The 18,551-nt window shown below is 42.6% G+C and overlaps 1 protein-coding gene across 1 annotated transcript in view; it reads left to right on the top strand.

The window, feature by feature from the left end:
- The window catches only part of C4orf45 (C4orf45 homolog), a 42,227-nt gene that overhangs the window by 7,677 nt on the left and 15,999 nt on the right, over positions 1–18,551 (top strand). The window contains exons 2-3 of the mRNA XM_001233137.7: positions 411–643; positions 5,584–5,642. Coding sequence (XP_001233138.7) covers positions 411–643; positions 5,584–5,642 — 292 coding nt within the window. The remainder of the gene's footprint in view (positions 1–410; positions 644–5,583; positions 5,643–18,551) is intronic.

Below are 18,551 nucleotides of genomic sequence, written 5' to 3'. Positions count from 1 at the left end.
GGATTAGAAAGCCTGCCGTGACTTAATTTAGTCAGCTAAAGCCATTTTAAATTCATATCTTCCAACGTGTGATCATTTTCTGAATGTTTGCATATGCAAAAGAGAAATCTAATTGAAAATAACAAAAAGTTGCTTTTTACCAGAAGCAGATGGCTAATTTTGATCCATGCCATGCCCCTTTTTCAACAGTCATGTTCTTAGGGCAGGAAAAAGGAATATTCCAGTGAAAAAACAAACATCCTTAACCCCCACTCCAGGAGACACTCTAACAAAAGGAACAACAAGCACAAAGACCTTCGAAGTGGAACAACTATATAACTGTTGCACTAGAAGCAAGATAAAGGAAAATAAACCATTCTGAAATGGGTGAGAAACAGAAACAGTCTGAACAATTATTTTGTCTTTACAAGGCCCAGATGGTATACGTGATCACAGAACAAGGAGGCCTGAGCACACTCACTACATAGGAGCAACATCTCCAGCAATAGAAGGTAGCAGTGATGCTGGCTACTTGTGGCGGCCGGCCTCCTGCTTCTCATCCCCACTGCTTCGCCGATGTCAGTACGCCAGAGAAATCGGGTGGGGAGTGCAAGAGCTCAGCTATTTCACTTGGAGAAATCTCCAGAGCGGAGCACAGATCAAGGTAAGGAAGACTTCATAGCCAAAAATACCAGAGTGCCAGAAGGCAGAACAAAGCCCAGCTCCGTTTTCTAGTTTCATCCTGGATTGTCACTAGGGCAGAGATCATTCATAAACTAAGCAAGAAACGAGGGAGAACTCAGCAATTTGATTATCAGCCTGCAGAAGCCTCAAGTTATATCTTTGTAACGTTTTGCTTGAGGGTGTGTGATCTAACATGCCACAAGCCTCTGGTGTTTGAGGTGATCCAGAAAGCCAATTAAAGCTTCCGGGACAAGGAGCACACCTGGTAGAGAGGACCCATCCCACAGGGACAGAGAGGTCAGGGTTACGTGTCTTTCTCTGCACAGCCCGAAGAGATGTGCAGCCCTGGAAATAGCTGTTGTGTTGACCATTATCTCCTGCCATTACTCAAAAACCATTTACTGCTGAAATCAATCTGGAGCAAATCAGAACTTGTGAAAACACAAATATACGAGTGAATACATTACACATATGCATAGCCTGGATGTATCAGTGTATGCAAGTTCTACCTAAACACTAGGATTGTGGTATCGCTTTTCATAATTCACTGATGTGCTGTTGAATTCTCTTCCTTCTTAACAAAAAAGGGCACTTTAGCACCTTTGCACTGAGCTGTGTAGTCTTAGGAAGTAGCAGCTATTTAGGAAAGAGCTGTCTGACATGAATAAGCGTATCCCAGAGACAACGCCATGTGCCACCACACAGTGTAAATTCCAGAAGTAGAGCCAGAAGACTTCAGGTTTCTGAGTTTTGAAAGGTACTCCATAAAATTTCCTGACACTGTAGGGGGGCAAACACTGATCTCCTGCTTCCTCTGGAGGGAATGGCATGGAGCTGTGTGAGGGAAGGGTCAGGTGGGGGTTAGGAAAAGGTTCTTCAGCAGAGTGCAGCAGGCATGGAACAGGCTGCCCAGGGCAGTGGGCACGGTCCCAAGCTGCCAGAGTTCAAGAAGTGTCTGGTCAACACTCTCAGAGATACAGTCAGATTTTTGGGTTGTCCGTGTAGACCCAGGAGTTAGACTCAGTGATCATTACGGATCCCTTCCAACTTGAGAGACTAAATGATTCTAAGAGGCCACCAAGAGCTGAGCTTTGCTGAGCTGATACCAGACCCTCCTGTCTTGCCCCCTGCTTCCCCAGGTGGCACAGAGCAGTTTGGTGTACTGTAATAAAACAGGGATTTTCCTGCAGCAGCAGTCTATTAACAAAGTGAACTCTCCAATATAAAGTTAACTTTCACGTACTGAACAGGCTGGATTTTTTGTTTGTTTTTAATAATTTACAGATTTTATAGCCTACTTTGTATGCCAAGAAGGCTTTCTGTAGTACAAAAGTGGTTCAGAATCATTTTCATTACATGAAATCAATAGCAGATATAGATTTCAGCCCTCTCTCTCAAATATCTAAGCATTGTCAACACAGAATAATAATAATGTCATCAACCTGCATTGTTTAGTTGCAGTAAACAGCTTTTAGAACAGTTAGATGGAAAAATAAAGCTTTTAGTTCCTTAGTTTAGTATAAAGATTATACAATCTTTAACAAATTTAAGTTAAAATCCAGTGTTTATGCTTTCACTTTCCTTTATCTGATAGAACCACTGTTGAGACCCTCTAAGCAAGCACATCTAAGACAACCAGCCTCATCAGAGGAAGGCTTTCAAACATGTCATACAAAGTGCTAATTCTTAACTCACAATGCTTCTGCCAGAGTTAACACCCCCAAATTTCTGAAAAATGAAAGCACATTGCATGCTGAACAATGGCCTTAATGTTGTCACCATAGAGATGACACTTCGCAGCCCTTATTTATATCTCCTTGATTGCACCAAACAAATGCACTCTCTTCATAGACAAATGCTTTTGGCTTCTTGGGGGTGATTTCTCTAGATGATGCTTAAAATAATGCCTTTGTAAAGACATAAGTGTTATTCTGTAGTACAGGGAACTTTTCAAGATAAATAATACAGTAACATTTCTGACAGAAGAAAGACAACAATCAGCTAGAATAAATGCAAAGGGAATTCTTTAGTTAAAATGATCAACAGACAGCACAGATACTCTCTCTGTCTTTGCAAAAAAAGAATGAAAGGACCCATTATTTGCATGTGGCCAATGAACTTCAAAATACAGAGAAGGAAATATTTTGGCTAAACAAAACCAAAAATATTTTTCTAGTGTTGGAAAACCAAAATCACTCATTTTTACTTCAAGACAGAAAAAGAAAAAAACCAACATTTTGAAATAGTTCTCAAAACATTTTTTCTTTTTTCCAGTCACATCTGTTGGTTTTTTTGGTACAGTTCTGCTCTGCTCTTTTGCCTCTAAAGAGAGCTGTCTTTAGTGTCATGCAGCCTTACTGCACTAAGTTCTCACGCTCCTATTGAGCAATTACTATAGTGAAGCAAATTCCCCCCTCAGCTAAGTATCATACACATTCACAGTTCTGCTTAATATCTTACTAGTACTAAGGAAATCTACATATAATGTAGCTGAGTGGGAGATGCATCTGCTAGTCACAAACAGGCATGAAGTTTGGTTTGTTATGTCTAACTGCAGTCACCTTCCACACCTGTTTCCTGATCAGCCCCAGGCTAGACCCAAGGAGTACCAATCCCCTTAGTTTGTGTTTTGCCTTTTTTTTTTCCCCTGACTTTTAGTCCAGTTTATTCATTCTGAATTGTCCTTGCTGCCATGACAGCTATGTCCACAAACTCAAAACCCCTTAAAACACTGATTTGATGATACTGTACTTTGCAGGGTGACCAAAGGCCAAATCCATCCCAGTAAACAACTCAACCACTCTGTAACCCTTAATGGCCACAGCAGAAGAGAACTGAAAGCAAATACCCTGTATTTGGAGCAAGTAGCTGCTGATTCAGCTAGCAGATCCTTGCCACCATCACTGTAAAGGTGTCACTGCTACAACAGCTGGATTAGTTATGCTTAATAGCTTCCAATTTCAGAAGATGATTAGCTTATTGATCTGTCACGTTAGCTTTGGTTGACCAACACCCCTTGATCCTTAATGTAGCTCACACTTTCCCGAAACAGCTGTACTGCCTCTCCAGATGTAGAAACACCATCATGGGGCAGGTGGTACTGGGGATTCATGCTCTTGCCTTCCACAGCAATATGAATTCAGCTGGTTTGTGATACTTGATGCTGTGTGCTTGAGACCACGCACATACAACTGGTGCAGATGGGGCAGAAATGCCTGGAGGAGGAGTTCTGTTCCTCTAGCTATCTTAGGCAAAGGTAACCTGGGAGAATCAACCTTCCCAAAGCAGGAATTACCTCCCTTCTGTGCAAACAGTACAGAAGAATCAAAGCTAATTAAAGTTTTCACAGTTATTTGCTGCTGTTGCTTTTACAAGAGTCTGCACACTGCTTGTGTCTTCCAGAGAAGCCCACAGAACGGCTCTGGTTTATCTCCCCTGGCATCTCTGAAAAAGAAAGCTGCCACATGCTCCCCTTATCTCTCTACATGCCTTATCGGGGAAAAAAACACCCCACAAAGAAATGTTACTCATAGTGACTGCGGTGATAGATGTCCCCACTGCAGCAGCCTGAAGCCCCTGGAGCAGGAAGGGGGGTCATGTCCTCCTCTCAGCCACAGACATTCTGTAAAGGCCCAGTCCATCTCAGCACATGGGATAAAGCTGCATGCTGGAATCTGTGCATCAGTGCCTATAGAACTGTCCCTGTGCAATGGTTTTAGTTGGGCTGCAACACCTCCCTGAGGGAAATGCTGTTGTCTCTCAGCACAGTTCTTGTGCTGAGGTTCAGACTTGCTAGACCTGTAATGAGGCATTAGTTCTCATACATGAAGGCAGCTGAGAATGGTAGTGCCTATTTTTTGAAGCGAGCATCCCAGCCCTTCAGCAATGGAAGGTGGCCACAAGACAGATATGGTTAAACTAGTACAGTCCTAAGGAAAGCAAAGGGGAAGAGGAGAACAGGACACCAAGCATGAAGGGAAGGACAGTTGTGAGAGGGGAAGTAGACTTGAGGGTGTGCGGTAGCTCAGCAGTCTATGTGTGGCCAGCACCAACCACGAGTTACAGCTTCAGTGTTGCTTGAATTCAATGGGTGAAGAAAAAAAGAATTTCCCAAGTGATTCCCACTGCTTTATCAATGTCTGACACTTCTGCTGTCCAACTGTGCAGGACCTGAGCAACTGCACAGGCCAAGTATGGCCAAGAAGACAAGTCAGAGAATGACTAAGCCTTCCCATTTTGCTGAACTTCAGAGGAGCTCTGATTCAGCTCTCTGCACCGATTGTTATCCCAGTGTATGGTTCTGCCCTCATACACGCCTGACAGGAGATCATATAAAGACTGCCTAGAGGTTGGATGCTGCTGGCAAATGCGCTGGGCCATGTTGCTTCTCTCCCCAAGACAAGTGTAATGCATGTGCCTATTTCACTCAGCAAGTGAAGTTTAAAAAATAACTTCTTTTTGATGAACGAACTTTGACATGCTTAGCAGTGATATCTGCTGTCCTATCTGCCTTGCACCTCGTGATTGCAGAGGCAGTTTGTCATGCACTTTTGGTATTACCCCATCTCTGTTTCCGAGTTATGGCCATTCGATGCATTTAAAAAAAAAAAATCCCTTACCTTTCCAACAACTGTTCTTCTGCTTAAAAACATAACAACAAACAACTGCAGGGAGACATTTCTCTAAGTGACATTTTATTACTTCTCTAGATAACTCTTTTCAAAAATTTAAAAGTCTCAAACTGCAGCCAAGCTCACCATCTCTGCAGTCTATGCACAATATGAAAACAAGAGATGATTGTTATTTTCCACTATCTCTGGTTCCTTTGTCACATCTCCCCCTAAATGGACCTGGTCCTACTGGAGAATAATACCTTAAGGTTAGCATTGTACATAATTTGATTATTTTCCTCTTTTACAGAGAGGACAGATCTGGCAGGCTGCTGAAGATGAAGCAACACACCGATACCAAAATCCATGGTAACCACTTATTAATTATTGAAAATATGTTCTAATTGCTACTGTATAAGTATGTTCTTCAGAAACACCTGTAGTAGGCAAGTTATTGACATACTTGACTTTGAAGCTCAACAGATCTAACATAAGTTTACTGCTGGCACCCTGTGCTGCAGAAACCATTGAGAATACAATGTTTAGCTAGTATTTTGTCATAAACCAATAAAAGTATTCCAGCACTGAAGTACAATGCATTTCAAGCAGCTAGAGAGGTCTCAGGGGAGTATTTAATCCCCTTTGAAGAGAGTCCTGTTTTTCAGAAGCCCATTTAGTTTCTGATGAAATTTCTCCTGTTACTTTCATTAATACATCTTGAAAGAAATCACAGGTTTATAAAGTCATAATTAGTAACAATCATCTTCAGCTGAGAATTTGTTACAGAAACTGCAGAGTGACTGTAGAAAAAGCCTTTACAGGACTGGCAGAGTTATTCCAGCAAAACCGTGGATGTGAAAAGAGATTGCATTGTGATAGCAATACATAAGACTTCAAGAGGTTCGTCACAGCCAAGAGCTTAGACTACTGAGGCATTCATAATGGAGACCTAGGTTAAAGATGAAGAGGTGAAAAGGACTGAGGGCATATGGAGAAGGAGAGCTCAAGGGGTTTTGCTTCACCTCCTCTCTTTCTCTCTGGAATTTCCCACTGGAAAATAGAGTATTAATGAGAGCAAGGCAATGAACTTCACCGGAAAACAGGAAATGCTTAAATTCCCTATAGTTAGCCTGGGAATCAGTGGGGGATGACTGAAGTACGTCTTCCCACAGTGGGTTGCCACACATGCCACCTGCTCCTGGGGCTGCCAGAGTCTGTCCTGCCCCTGCTCAGCAACGTGATGAGCCCTGCTGGCCTCAGCTTCTGGGGCAGCTCCTCTGAGCTGATCTCCACACCTCTGGTGTCAGTAGCACTATCAGGAACAGATGAGCCAGCTGGTCTTCAGTAGCTATCATAGCTCCCTACACTACAGCATGGTATTCTTCCCATTGCACCAGGATTACAAAACCATTAGGAACTGGCTGCTTATTTTGGTTATTACAGTAGTGTGTTGCTGAGACTCTCGTAGGCTGGTGACAAGCTGCAGCATCAAAAAGGCTACCACAAAATCGTGGATCCCATCAGTGGGCAACAGCCAGCATCGTCAGACAGCACTGCAGCTTTGCCGGTGTTGTAAAGCACTCATAAAGCATGTGTCTTATTAAGCACTTTGAAAGCAATCCTGGTTTAAATTGATTGTTGATCAAAGAAGCAGCAGTTTTCTGTTGGGGAATGTTTTATTTGCTTTTCATCGCAGGAAGGTGAATAAGTAAACAAAGACATCCAAGTTGGAACCAAATAAATTAAATGCATTCAATTAGCTAATGGAGTGTATCACAAACGGGGGCTCTTTTGGAAAATTCAATTAGCTTTTCCTGATATGCTGGGATTCTCATTAGCACTTTTTTTTTTTTTTTAAATACTGTCTGTAATATACAGGGGATTCATTTTCACCAGAACCTCTTTCCTTCCTTCCCATACCTTTCAGACCCAATTCTCTTCAATCTTATAATCAGTACTAATATGTGAAAAGCATTTTTAAGCTAAATAACCGGTGAAGTTCACAAGTACAAGGAACATATTTCAGATTTTTCTAATGGAACAGGATGTTCTCAGAGATCAGTCTCACGAGTTGTTGCATGATTTAGTACCATCGCTTAGAGAAAGGCTTGACTCAGGCATGCTCACCCCGGTGCCTTTTTATGGAAGAATAACTGAAAAAGAAAGTTGGAAGATGTATTTTTTCTGTGCAGAGCTGCCCTCATAGTGTTGTTCTGGATGAGCTCCATCCCACTTGCATTAGGTTAACTAAGGGGAGTGTGGCATTTCTTCAGGTTATGCACAGAGTTGCCAGGCGCACCTACTTCATGGTGCCACTGTGGTGTTCTCAGTGTGGTGTGAGAGTGCAGACTTTCCATCCCCTTGCACTATACTGACTACAGTTCTGTAGAACCTCTGGTCAGGAAACGCAGTGCATGATCAGAAATGTCTTTAAAACCCCACCTGGTCCTTCCTGAAGAGGCAAAGGAAGAAGGGTCAAAACTTCCTATGAGTACACTGCTATTCAGTACACGTGTTTTCAGAAGGCACTCCTTCCTCTTTGCAAGTGTATCTGAGCTCACACCAAGCACGTGGTGACAGGTCTCAAATGCCCTCTGGTTGAGCTGAGGAGAATACTGGGGGAAGGATGGAGAGGAACTGATCTGTCCCATGGAAAACCCGAAGTCTGCATTAAAGATGGCTCAACAGCAGGAAGCAGATATCTTGGTCAGGGTTGAGAAAGAGCTAGCTGGAGACAAAAAGGCACTTGGGCCAAAAGTATTTCTTTCCCAGGCAAGCAAAATAGCCAGGTACAGATGGAGTTCCAGTATCTTGATACTCATGTGCTTAAAATCAAGTGCTTCGCTGGATGAGATCTGGCATGCCCTTATGTAAGGAAATTATTTTTGTCTAGCCTAATAGAGGCTTGAATATTTTGAGAACTCATAGATCTCATTGCTATGGAAACTAACTGTATCTTTAGGTCAATCTTGCTATCTCCAACTTGCAGAGTCTGCATCAAATCTACCAAGAAATAAAAAATAAAAAAAGAGAGAGAGGAAAAAAAGAACAAGCCTAGCTGTATGTGCTGTTTCAGTCCCACTCCTCGCTGCCCTTGTCTAACTTCTGTTGCCAAAGGCAGCCTTTGCAGGGCAGAGAGGCTACAGTATCAGCAGTTCAGTGCCAACTGGAAGTTTGGGAATTTATGCTGTTAGCACAGACAATCAATGCAGAAGATCAAGCATGCAAACTGGGCTCATCCAGGGGCGAGCATCCCCATGGGGAGGCCTTGCCTCATACAGCTGTGCACTCCTTCTTTGTTGAGTGACCACACTGGAACGCTCACTGATACTCCAAAATGCCAAACAACCCTTTCCCAACCCATAGATTTACAGCAGGAGGATTTACTTGTCCTTTTTTTGTGTGTGTGAAAAATGCATGAATGAATGGAATTGCTGCCGTGGGACTGATTCAGCTGATGCCACCTCAGAGAAATAGATTGGCTCCATCTTGTGTCAGAACATCTGCCACATTGCAAAATTCAGGCTGTTCCCTCTCCCATTTGACTTTTCTCCTGCACCACTTCAGTTACCCTCTTTTTACAGTTTACCAGACTTAGAATTGTTTCAACTGGGATGTATTGTCAAGTTCTGCTGCCAAAAAAATACATTCGGGTTTAGGCAAAAATGGTAAATTTTAGTTTATGTAATCCCTAAAGTGGGGTTTTTTCGTCTATCTGCCAAAAAACAGCAACAACAACAAAAAAAACAGTGCTTGTCAGTAAAAATGAAATGTTTTATTCCCAAATGCTAATACAAATACCCACTTAGTACATTTGTTTCTATGTTAATGCACGCGATATACTTTAGCACTTGATAAATGTGCTTCATCCAGGTGGCCTCAGCATCCACAGCTAGAGGAGGAGTTCTGTTCACATTCTTCTTTGCTATTTTTAGTTTTGTGCAATACTGACTTTCCCCGTTTGCAGAACAAGGCTAACTAATCTCTTATATATGCTCAAAGTTGCTTTTTTGTTGTTTTTGTTTGTTGGTTTGTTTGTTTGTTTGTTTTTCTGAAAAGTAAGCTCATATTCCTACTAAACAGTTGCAGAATATTTTTCTGGACTTTCCCCTCGGTATGAGTAAAATCAGTATCTCACTCTGCTCCCTTTTTATCCAACCCAAGTATTAGATAGGCAAGCACTCCAACTTCTGGAGAATCAGGGTCACGCAATGGTGGAAAATTAGAAGGAAGCATTTTTTAAAGGTTGAAGGGAATTCAGCTTTAACAAACAAGGAAAATCCCACAAGTTTAATTCTTGTAATGGATGGCAGTGACACATGCTCTGCTTTCTGAGATGAGTATTATTCCATAAAGGAATGCAATATGAACCAGTAGTTAAGCTAGGACAGATGTTGCTGGAAATATTTGAAAGATGTTTATATTATTAGTGATTAAATATGCAGTGTTCTTGGGTAAGTCATCCTTGTGACTTCCCACAAGACATAATATTTTCCTTGTTGGAAAAAGCAAATAACTAAATTGTAGGCAGCTTTTAGTAACCCAGACATTTTGGCCTGCTGATGTAGCTGCTGAGGTATCCACCAGCATCCCTAGCCCAACTGCTGCCCCAACCTTACTCCCATTTTTCCCTCTGCACATCAGAATGATTCCTTCGTTTCCAGCCCAGCGCTGGTACTTGCCCCAGTAGCTTTACAAACAGGAACTACCTGTTTGTAGTTTGTTGTAGGGTGGCCTCAGCTATCTGGAGCAAACTGTCCCTTCCTCCTGCGGATACCCCTCAAAAATAACCTACTTCCACTTGCCATTTGCTCACTGAATCACTCTGAGCTTGAATTAAGATGTAAAAAAGATTTATTTTTTTTTTTCTGATCAGGGTGTGAAATTGGCAAACGTGGGGATTCCCCTCACAAAGATTACAAAGCTTTCAGCTAGTACAGTAGAACCGCTGCAGTCTTCCCCAAGGACATACTTGTAGATAATAATAAAAGAATAATAATAAAATCACTGCAGTTAATATGTTCCTGTAAAGTTAAAACTGATTTAAGACTGCCAACACTCTGAGTTCCATTAGTATAATCCCCTTTAACTAATCAGGTGTGAGTTGTATGTGGAACGTACCCAAACTCTATTATAGGGGAAAAAAAAGACTGATCAGCAGCAAAGAGAGGGAAGTGTGAACCCTTCCTTCTCTTCACCCCTATCTTCTTGCTGGGCCTGCCACCCTTTCATGAGGCTAAGCAGTTTTTCAGCTCCCACCCACCCTGCTTTTTTTTTGTTCCCCACCCATTGCTCATACCACTGGAGCTGCTGGGCTGTTGTGGTAGCTATTTATAAATGACCAAGTGGCATTTTCTGATTCCATCACCCTATTGGTTATGGAAATTGACCAGAAGAAGCAAACTGGCTGGACTGTGGCTGTTATGCACTGGCCAAACAGCCGGCCTTCCCCAGACCCACACTTTGAATGTTCATGTCCTAAATCTCTTGCTTTTATACCACTTACAGAGTACTTCCCTACCTTCAGGTCTTTTCTATATCTAAAATGTGCTTGCTGCAGTATGGCCATAGATTATTTTTCTCATCAGCCTGAGGGCACAGGAAGTGATACAGCTCTTACTGTAATCCCGTTGACTTCAGAGGAGTTGCTTCCATTAGAGCAAGCAAAATCAGAAGGAATAAATGTCTTGTTTCTCCATTATTAACAGGGTTGTGCCATGAAGCCCATTGGAGCAATTAGATTGATGGCAATTAGACAGCTGATGACTGACTTAGCCTGTGCCATGCTGTCCCTGGGCACGTGGCAGGTTAAACTACATGTTTGGATACCAAGAGAGAAGACAAACTAATCCTCGGTGTGTATTGTTTTCCATCTCCCAACCTGTCAGCACATCAGGCAGAGACTGCCCACTCCACCTAGCAGCAGAGTGGCCTTGTGTTCGGCAGTGCAGGGCATCTTCCTCCTTGTCCCAGAGCCTGCTGAGAGCCAAAAGTGCTCTGGCAGAGCAGAGGAGGGGCACTGATAGAAAAACATTCTGCTCTTTGCTTTTACTATCAATTTGGAAACAGTAATTTTATTTTCTCTATCCCTTCCTGTTGGGAATTTATTTTCTCTAACTCCTTCTATTGAGAAGCAAAGCGCTCAAGCATTCAGGCACTCACAGGAGGACCTTTCAACCTCATTTTATAGATGTGAAAACCCTGAGTCCCAGAGATATGATTTGACCTTGGACACAGATTTCATGAAGCCAGAGACAGTTCCCAGCTCCAGAGTGCCATGTGAATACATGAACCACAAGACCATCCCCCTTCCTCATCACTTGCTAACGTTTAATTTAGATGCAAACACAAAAAGGCTGCAAAACAAAGCAACACCACCACCACCCAAAGCCAGATCCACCATGAGTCAGACACACAGAGCTGCTTCCACACTGCATCCAGCCATCACACAAGTGTTGTAGGAAGTGCTGGCAGCTGCCTCTCTGTGCAGAAGCCACTCACACCATGAAGACACTGCCCAAAGGGGCTGGGGTTATGCTGGAAGAGCAAGGGGAAGGATCTGCCAAAGCCAGACATATTCTGCACGTCCAGATGCCCTCTCAGGGTCAGGTCCAGGGACCACCCCAAGCCCTGACCTAAGTCCCAAATGCCACAAGGATTACCGGGCTCATCCACTCTTCTGTATCCCACTGCCTGCATTAATGGAATCATCTATCTCATTTTTCAATTCCAGAAGTTACTGGTGTCAGCCTTTCTCCTTCCAGTGTTAATGCATTTTTCCTGCTCACGTCCTTTTAGACAAAAAGGAATAATTAATATCCCAATAATTAACATCTCACAGTTCTTTGTAATGATAGGCCATTTACTTTCTGAGCATGGATTTCTCCATGGATGCACCCACCACTAATAGTAAGGCTTGGGTGGTATTATTTGAGTCTTGCCTTGGAACTTAGTTACATCTCTCAGAGCGAGCAGCAGCAAAATGGTTCACAACGCGCCGTGTTCAGAGAGGAAGGTGGCAGTTCCAGCTCCTGTCATACCTTGCTGTATTGCTCCCAAAGGTGAAGTTAGTATTCCTACCTCATATTGCCAGCTGCAGACAGATTCATATTTTGGGCAATTTCTTTATGTACAAGACATATCTCCACAACAACTGGGTTTTCTCTCCCCTTCTCACTCCCTGCCTCCAATTCAGAAATGTCAGGAGTTACAACTGCTGACGTTGTTCTTGCTGCAGGGCTACAGGGAAGTGAGGCTTTGCTATAAGCAGAAATGTGACCTGCAGATTTCTTAGCCTTCAGCTGAAGGAAAGAGGATGTTGCCTCTTGCATAAAGAGGTTTCACAAAGGACTGACATAACCTGTTCTCCGCCACTGCTGGTTAAAGCAGGGCATGAGTTAAAGCTGCAAGCAAACAGTAAGGATCTCGTTGGCCTGACTAAACATTTTTTACTTCTCTCAAAGAGATATGAAGAAAATATTGCAGCTCGGTTTTCTCCCTTTTCTCATGTCAGTAACTCCCAGCTTCAGGCTACCCTATAGCAAAATGGCGGGAGCTGAGATCTAATATCTGCAGCAGCTGACTTATGCAGGATACAACAAATCTCGCAGATTTGCAGAAGAGAATAAAGAATGACAACCAGCTCAGTCCATTTGTTCCCACTGCAGTCTTCACTCTTGTAGAAGGCAGTTCAATTTCATATAATCACAACAACAAGCCACTATAACAGAATACATTAAAAACACTTTCGTTCAGTAAAAGAATACTGTTTCACAGAAGGTCATGCTTTCAGTGTTGAGAAGGCAGCTAGTCACAGCAAAATGCCAATACATCATATGGCAAAGCATCGACTTGCCTATTGCCTGGCTCCCTCAGCTACAAAAAAATGAGACTAACAGTATTTACCTATCTCCTCAGATGCTGAAATATTCAGTCGTAAATTAAAAATACATACTACTGAATATTTTAGAAGAGGCACGTGGAAAATAAGACATATATCTCCACAGAGTGGATTATAGATGAGAAATGCATTGTTAAGAGTCTCCTCAGGAAAAAAAAAAATGGAAAAAAAAACCCAATAACTATGCTGAAAATATTTCATTCCTTTTAGCGTAATTGCACATAATATTCCACAGCATTTATTTAGGAGAAGGGGACTCAGCACTAAACTTCTAGGTATTTAATACAAACTAACATTTCTTCAGTTTCAGGAAGGCTCCCCTCCCTCTCCAAATGCCCACAGCACAGCACTCTGTTTCCAGTGAGTGTAAAGATGCTTCCATAGATGGACATCTCTTTTGCATTCTCATACACAGCTCCAAAGCACATTTTCCTATCAGTTTGCCCTACTTTCTGCAAAGCTTCCATCACCTTTGGAAGGTGATGTTTATGCTACAAGAAAATTCACTTTTAACCCGGGGGTAAATTCATGGCATTATGTAATTGGCAACCTCTTACTAAAGAGCTCTTTGCCCATTTACCTCTTAGGCAGATAGTAAATGAAAGAAGAGAGTAGAGCTGGCTCCATTGATTAAATTTTTGTCTTTTTGAGATGGCGTTTGAGCAAAAAGATGTGTACTCACCAGTGCAGATAGGTGAGGAGGAAAACAGTATGACTTATGATATTCATTCTTTCCTTTCTTTTTTTCTTTTTTTTTAATCCTGAGTGATATTTGAAAAGCAGCCCAGGTATCTGCATGGCAAGTATTACAGGCTGCTGCACCTGTCACCATGGCTCCTTTTTAAGGAACTACTTGTTGGTGATTTAAATCTTTTCCAAATACACCATTTCTTTAAAATGGCTGCCTGGTGGATGGGCAGCTTCAGTTTCTAAAAGATTCATTGATGACTGATTGCTTTTATCTCAGAATTGGGAAACAGTGAATTACACTGCTTTCCCCTTCCTAAAAAGAAAATCACTGAAAGGAAAGGGTTTTGTTACACCTCACACCTTGCAACTCTGGACAAAAGACTTGAAATTTCTCAAGCTTGCCATTATAATGCAGTTGTACTTTAGCAGTTTCCAACTGACCGAGTCCTACAACTCAGGACAAGCAGGTCATTATCCTCAGGAGAAATCTACAAGAATTCATCATATAAATGCAGTGAATATCACCCAGCATTGCACGCGCTCCACGTTCTTTGAACAGCTTAAGGGCAGACCAGGCCTGGCGATGAGGAAGTATGGAAACAATGTGAAGTGAGAGAGGCGGGAAAAGATGAGAACAGGAGGGCCTCAAAACAAAAGCAGGAGCAGAGTATGGGGGAAAAGGCTGTAAGTCAGGAGAAGACAAGGTAGAAGGTGGAGAGGTACAGATGGAAACTGAAAAAGTCTTCCTTTAATCAGTCCTCTCCTAAACACATTTTGGTTCAGAACCTGACAATCAACAGACAGTTTTTGAGCCTCAACACAGCACTGCTAGCAAACAGCTTTAAAACTGTTGGGGAAATGGGGAAAAAGCAAGCTTTCTTATTCCCCTCAATTCCTAACTATAACTGTAATGTCACCTTCTGCAACCTTATTGCTATTTTACTTTTTCCAGTGTCATAAAAAATCTCTACTGCAGCAGCATTTAAAGATGATTGTATTTGTCTCACCTCTTAGCCCAGCTGTGGTAGGAAGGCAAATAATCAACCAAGAGCTGACAACCTAGAAATTACAGAATAAATAGTATGCAGATACGAATTTCTCATCCCGTTATAGGTTTATGTGCATACATTTATCTTCAGCATCAATCAAGGATCAAACCATGCAACATACACAAAAACAACAAATGCCCTCCTACTCAAGGCAAGTTTACAGAGAGAGGTTTTGCTCCAAATGGCAAAATACTTGAACAAAAGCAGTGATGATAACTACTACCGATATGAGTTTTTAAATGGCTTATGACACAGCCAGATTGGTACAGTAGAAAACAAGTCTGGGGCTGGTTTGTTGAGATTTTTGCTGGTTTTATGGTTAAGGATAGCCAGATGGATAAGGATTTTATTATAGGTATTGGCAAGTCAGTGCTACTGAAGGGCTGACACACGAAGCACTGACTCAGAGCTGGAACACCAGATTTTCATCAACACTAAATTTAAGCAGCATTTCTGAAATTGCAGCCTGGATGTGCTACCACAGTTTGTGCATAACCTACCTCAAAAGAAGGATAACCACAGATTAGGAATTATTATGTTTTATGTGAAAAGGATTAGCAAGGAATATTCATCACAAAGGAAAAGCCAGAACTCTTCAGAAGCTGTATGTGCAAGCATGAACACTAGATTCTGCTCAAGAGTGCGTGTGCCCAGCTTGTAAGGAGCACATCTCATATCATTCATCAAAAAAATTCCTGATTTTCTAACTCAACACTGAAAACTTGACTTGGAAGGCCTGACCCAAAACAATCCAGCTGGAAATGAGTCATCTCTCCAGGAGTCACACATGGGTGACATTCATCTTTGTTTCCTCATTTGTAGTATAGGCAGCCACTTTATTCCCGAAAGATCTTGTCTCAGCAGTTTCCCTTTTGAGACAGTACAGTAAGGGAAAGAGCTAAGTAATCTATTTGTGGCCGTCAAACAGTACACTCGAAACTGTATATGCACGGGCAGGTGGCTGAGAGAGTTGCTCAGCTATGCAATTTTAGTTATGCCGGGATGAGCAGGGGGAGAAAATGCCATGGAGAGGGCAGAGCTAGCAAAGAAAGGCTCCTGGTCAGTGAGAGAATAACTTGATCAGTGCGTGCCTGTGCAGCACGACATCTTGTTGCTAACACGAATGATATAAAATTTTACCATTGATATCATTTGATCTTCAGTAATTAAACATCTCTCAAGAGCATCTCCTCTCATTGAAACAGGAGTTCCTTCTACACATGGCCCCTACCTCTCTACCTGCATGGAACCAATGCAGCAATCAGTGGGAGGGCTCAGAAAAACAGGCAGCAAGCAGCTGTATTTGAGATGTAACAGAGAAGGTTCATGTTTTCCTGACTAACCAGGGTTTTTGGTCAGGAGGCAGCAGGAACAAGGCAGGTTTGGAAGCTCCTTGTGGTGCGTGCTCAGCTCACAGTGTCTCCCAGCACTCAGCAGGCAGCTGGAAGCCATCAGTGAAGCCATCAGAGCCCGGCTTGGGCTCATGACATCACTGCGGCACAGAGCGCCTTTTTCACATACTGAGGGAGCAGGGATGTGGCCTGCCAGCCGGGGGAGTTCACTGTCACTAGATTGAGCACACTGCAACCCCTCTTCGGTTTTCTGAAGGGGCTGAGGCAGCTGCCTGTGAATTGTGCTTATCAGTGCTGTCAGCTGCTACAAAACGTGCAGAAATCACAAAAAGGTTGGGTGAGGAAGGCACAGATTTAGCTGGCAGCCTTGGGAGCAATGCTGCGCTGCACATCACTCAGGCAGGCTCATGGAAGATGTCTTAGTTTCAACTGGGACAGAGCTTTTTTGATCATAGTGCCTGGGATGATGCTACATTTTGGTTTTAGGAGAAAAAAATGCTGATAACACACCTTTGCTTCCAGTTGTTGCAGTGCAGCGTGGCATGGAGCCAAGGATGTTTCACTTTTCTCAATTTCTTCTACTGTCCTACCAAGGGAAGGGGGGGCAAGGAACTGGTAGGGGACAGAATCAGGACAGCTGACTTAAATTGGCCAAAGATATAGTCCAAACCATATGACATCATACAAAAGGCAAGTTCTGGAAATGGCCGAATTCTCTCTTCCTTCTGTTGCACAGGGTTTGGCTGGGGATCAGTCAGCAGGTAGCGAGAATTGGCTGTGCATCACCTGCTATATACAATCATATGTATATTTCTATAGCCATAACTAGTATCCTTTTCTTTCTTCCCTATCAGAGTAAATAGTTTTATGTCAATTCAGGAGCTCTATTTTTTTTTTTTTTTTAAATTCTCTCCCCCATCCCACTGGGAAGGACGGAGCGAACGACTGTAGGTGCTGAGCCACCTGCTGGGTTAAACCACAACAGCAATTTATTAAAAGAATCAGCCCAGGACTCTGCCCTGCAGCCTGATGGAAGGCATGCTGAGTGACAGGCTGAGCAGCCAGCACCTCACCTCATCGTACCTTTGGGAAGGAGGCATTACAGTTGTCGAGAATTTTACAGTGCACTAAGAGACTTTACAATCCCCAGGCAGACAGAGATGATCAGAGCACAGATGTATCAAGCTGAAGGACCAGCTCACCATATCGCTCTTGTGCCTTACCTGCAGTTGACTGCCTGTGCCTGAGAGCACTGTGCTGCTGAATCAAGAGAGGGGCTGCATTTGGGGCTCAGAAAATTGCAACAAACTGGAGATTCCTTATAATGGAGCATGTTGTTGGTAGCCCACAGCAAACAGAAAGAAGCTGTGTGTTAACAGAGGCTGTGGTTGTCCACCCAGTCCTTCTATGAGCTGACACAGCAAAGTCCCCTTTTGATTTCAGATACCACAAGGTCAAGCCTCGTTCACAACCTCTGAAGGGAAAAATACAGAGATCTGATCTTAAAAGTAAATACAAGGGCTCTAAAGTTAAAGTGAAATCCTTATTTCTGCAGATGTTTTAGTTGTTTGTATCTGCCTACTGCACCTGTAAGAGCAAAGTGGAGAAGATGCTTGTGCAGACTTGCATTAAGATATCAGAAACAAAAAAGAGGATATACTTGATTTTATACAACTGTATTTCTAGAAGCAAGTCTTAGTCAATTGTATGTAGTTTATGATATTGGTAAGAACCAATGTAAAAATGTAGGAAGCAATATGATTTCTAGTGCATTCTAGCACAGAGCAGTTGCAATGCTGTCTGCACTTCTACTCTGCAGTAGTCATATAGGAGTCAGCTGCTCAGCAAAGCAGAAGGGCCAGGTCCGTTGGGTCTGAGTGACCTCTGATACCCTCCTGCCTTCAGAGTTAGGCTATCAAAATGTATTCCTTTCAGTTTTAAGGTTTCAAAGTTCAGATGCGCAGCTGGTCACATCTACATGTAGTTTTTAATTGTTTTTTCTTTGTGCCAAGAAGCTCTGGGTGCCAGCAAGAGTGAAAGACAGAAGGCAGCTTTATTTCTGTTGCTGGTTTAAAGGCAACTTTTTAATAGCTGCCAGGTAATTTGGGCAAAGGAAGTGAGGTGATAAGTAAATTACAGAAACTTCAGATTTGCTATGCTTAAAGTATAAGTGAAATAACATGCTGCAAAAAGTACAAAGACTCTGTTGTTTATCCAGTTGTGATAGCTGGGGTCTGAGATTTAAGGCTTTAGAGTGCAACCACATCCTCTTGGGCATCACTTGACC

Source organism: Gallus gallus, chromosome 4, assembly GCF_016699485.2.
Source record: "Gallus gallus isolate bGalGal1 chromosome 4, bGalGal1.mat.broiler.GRCg7b, whole genome shotgun sequence".
Lineage (NCBI taxonomy): Eukaryota > Metazoa > Chordata > Aves > Galliformes > Phasianidae > Gallus > Gallus gallus.
This window is presented reverse-complemented; position numbering and strand designations above follow the sequence as displayed.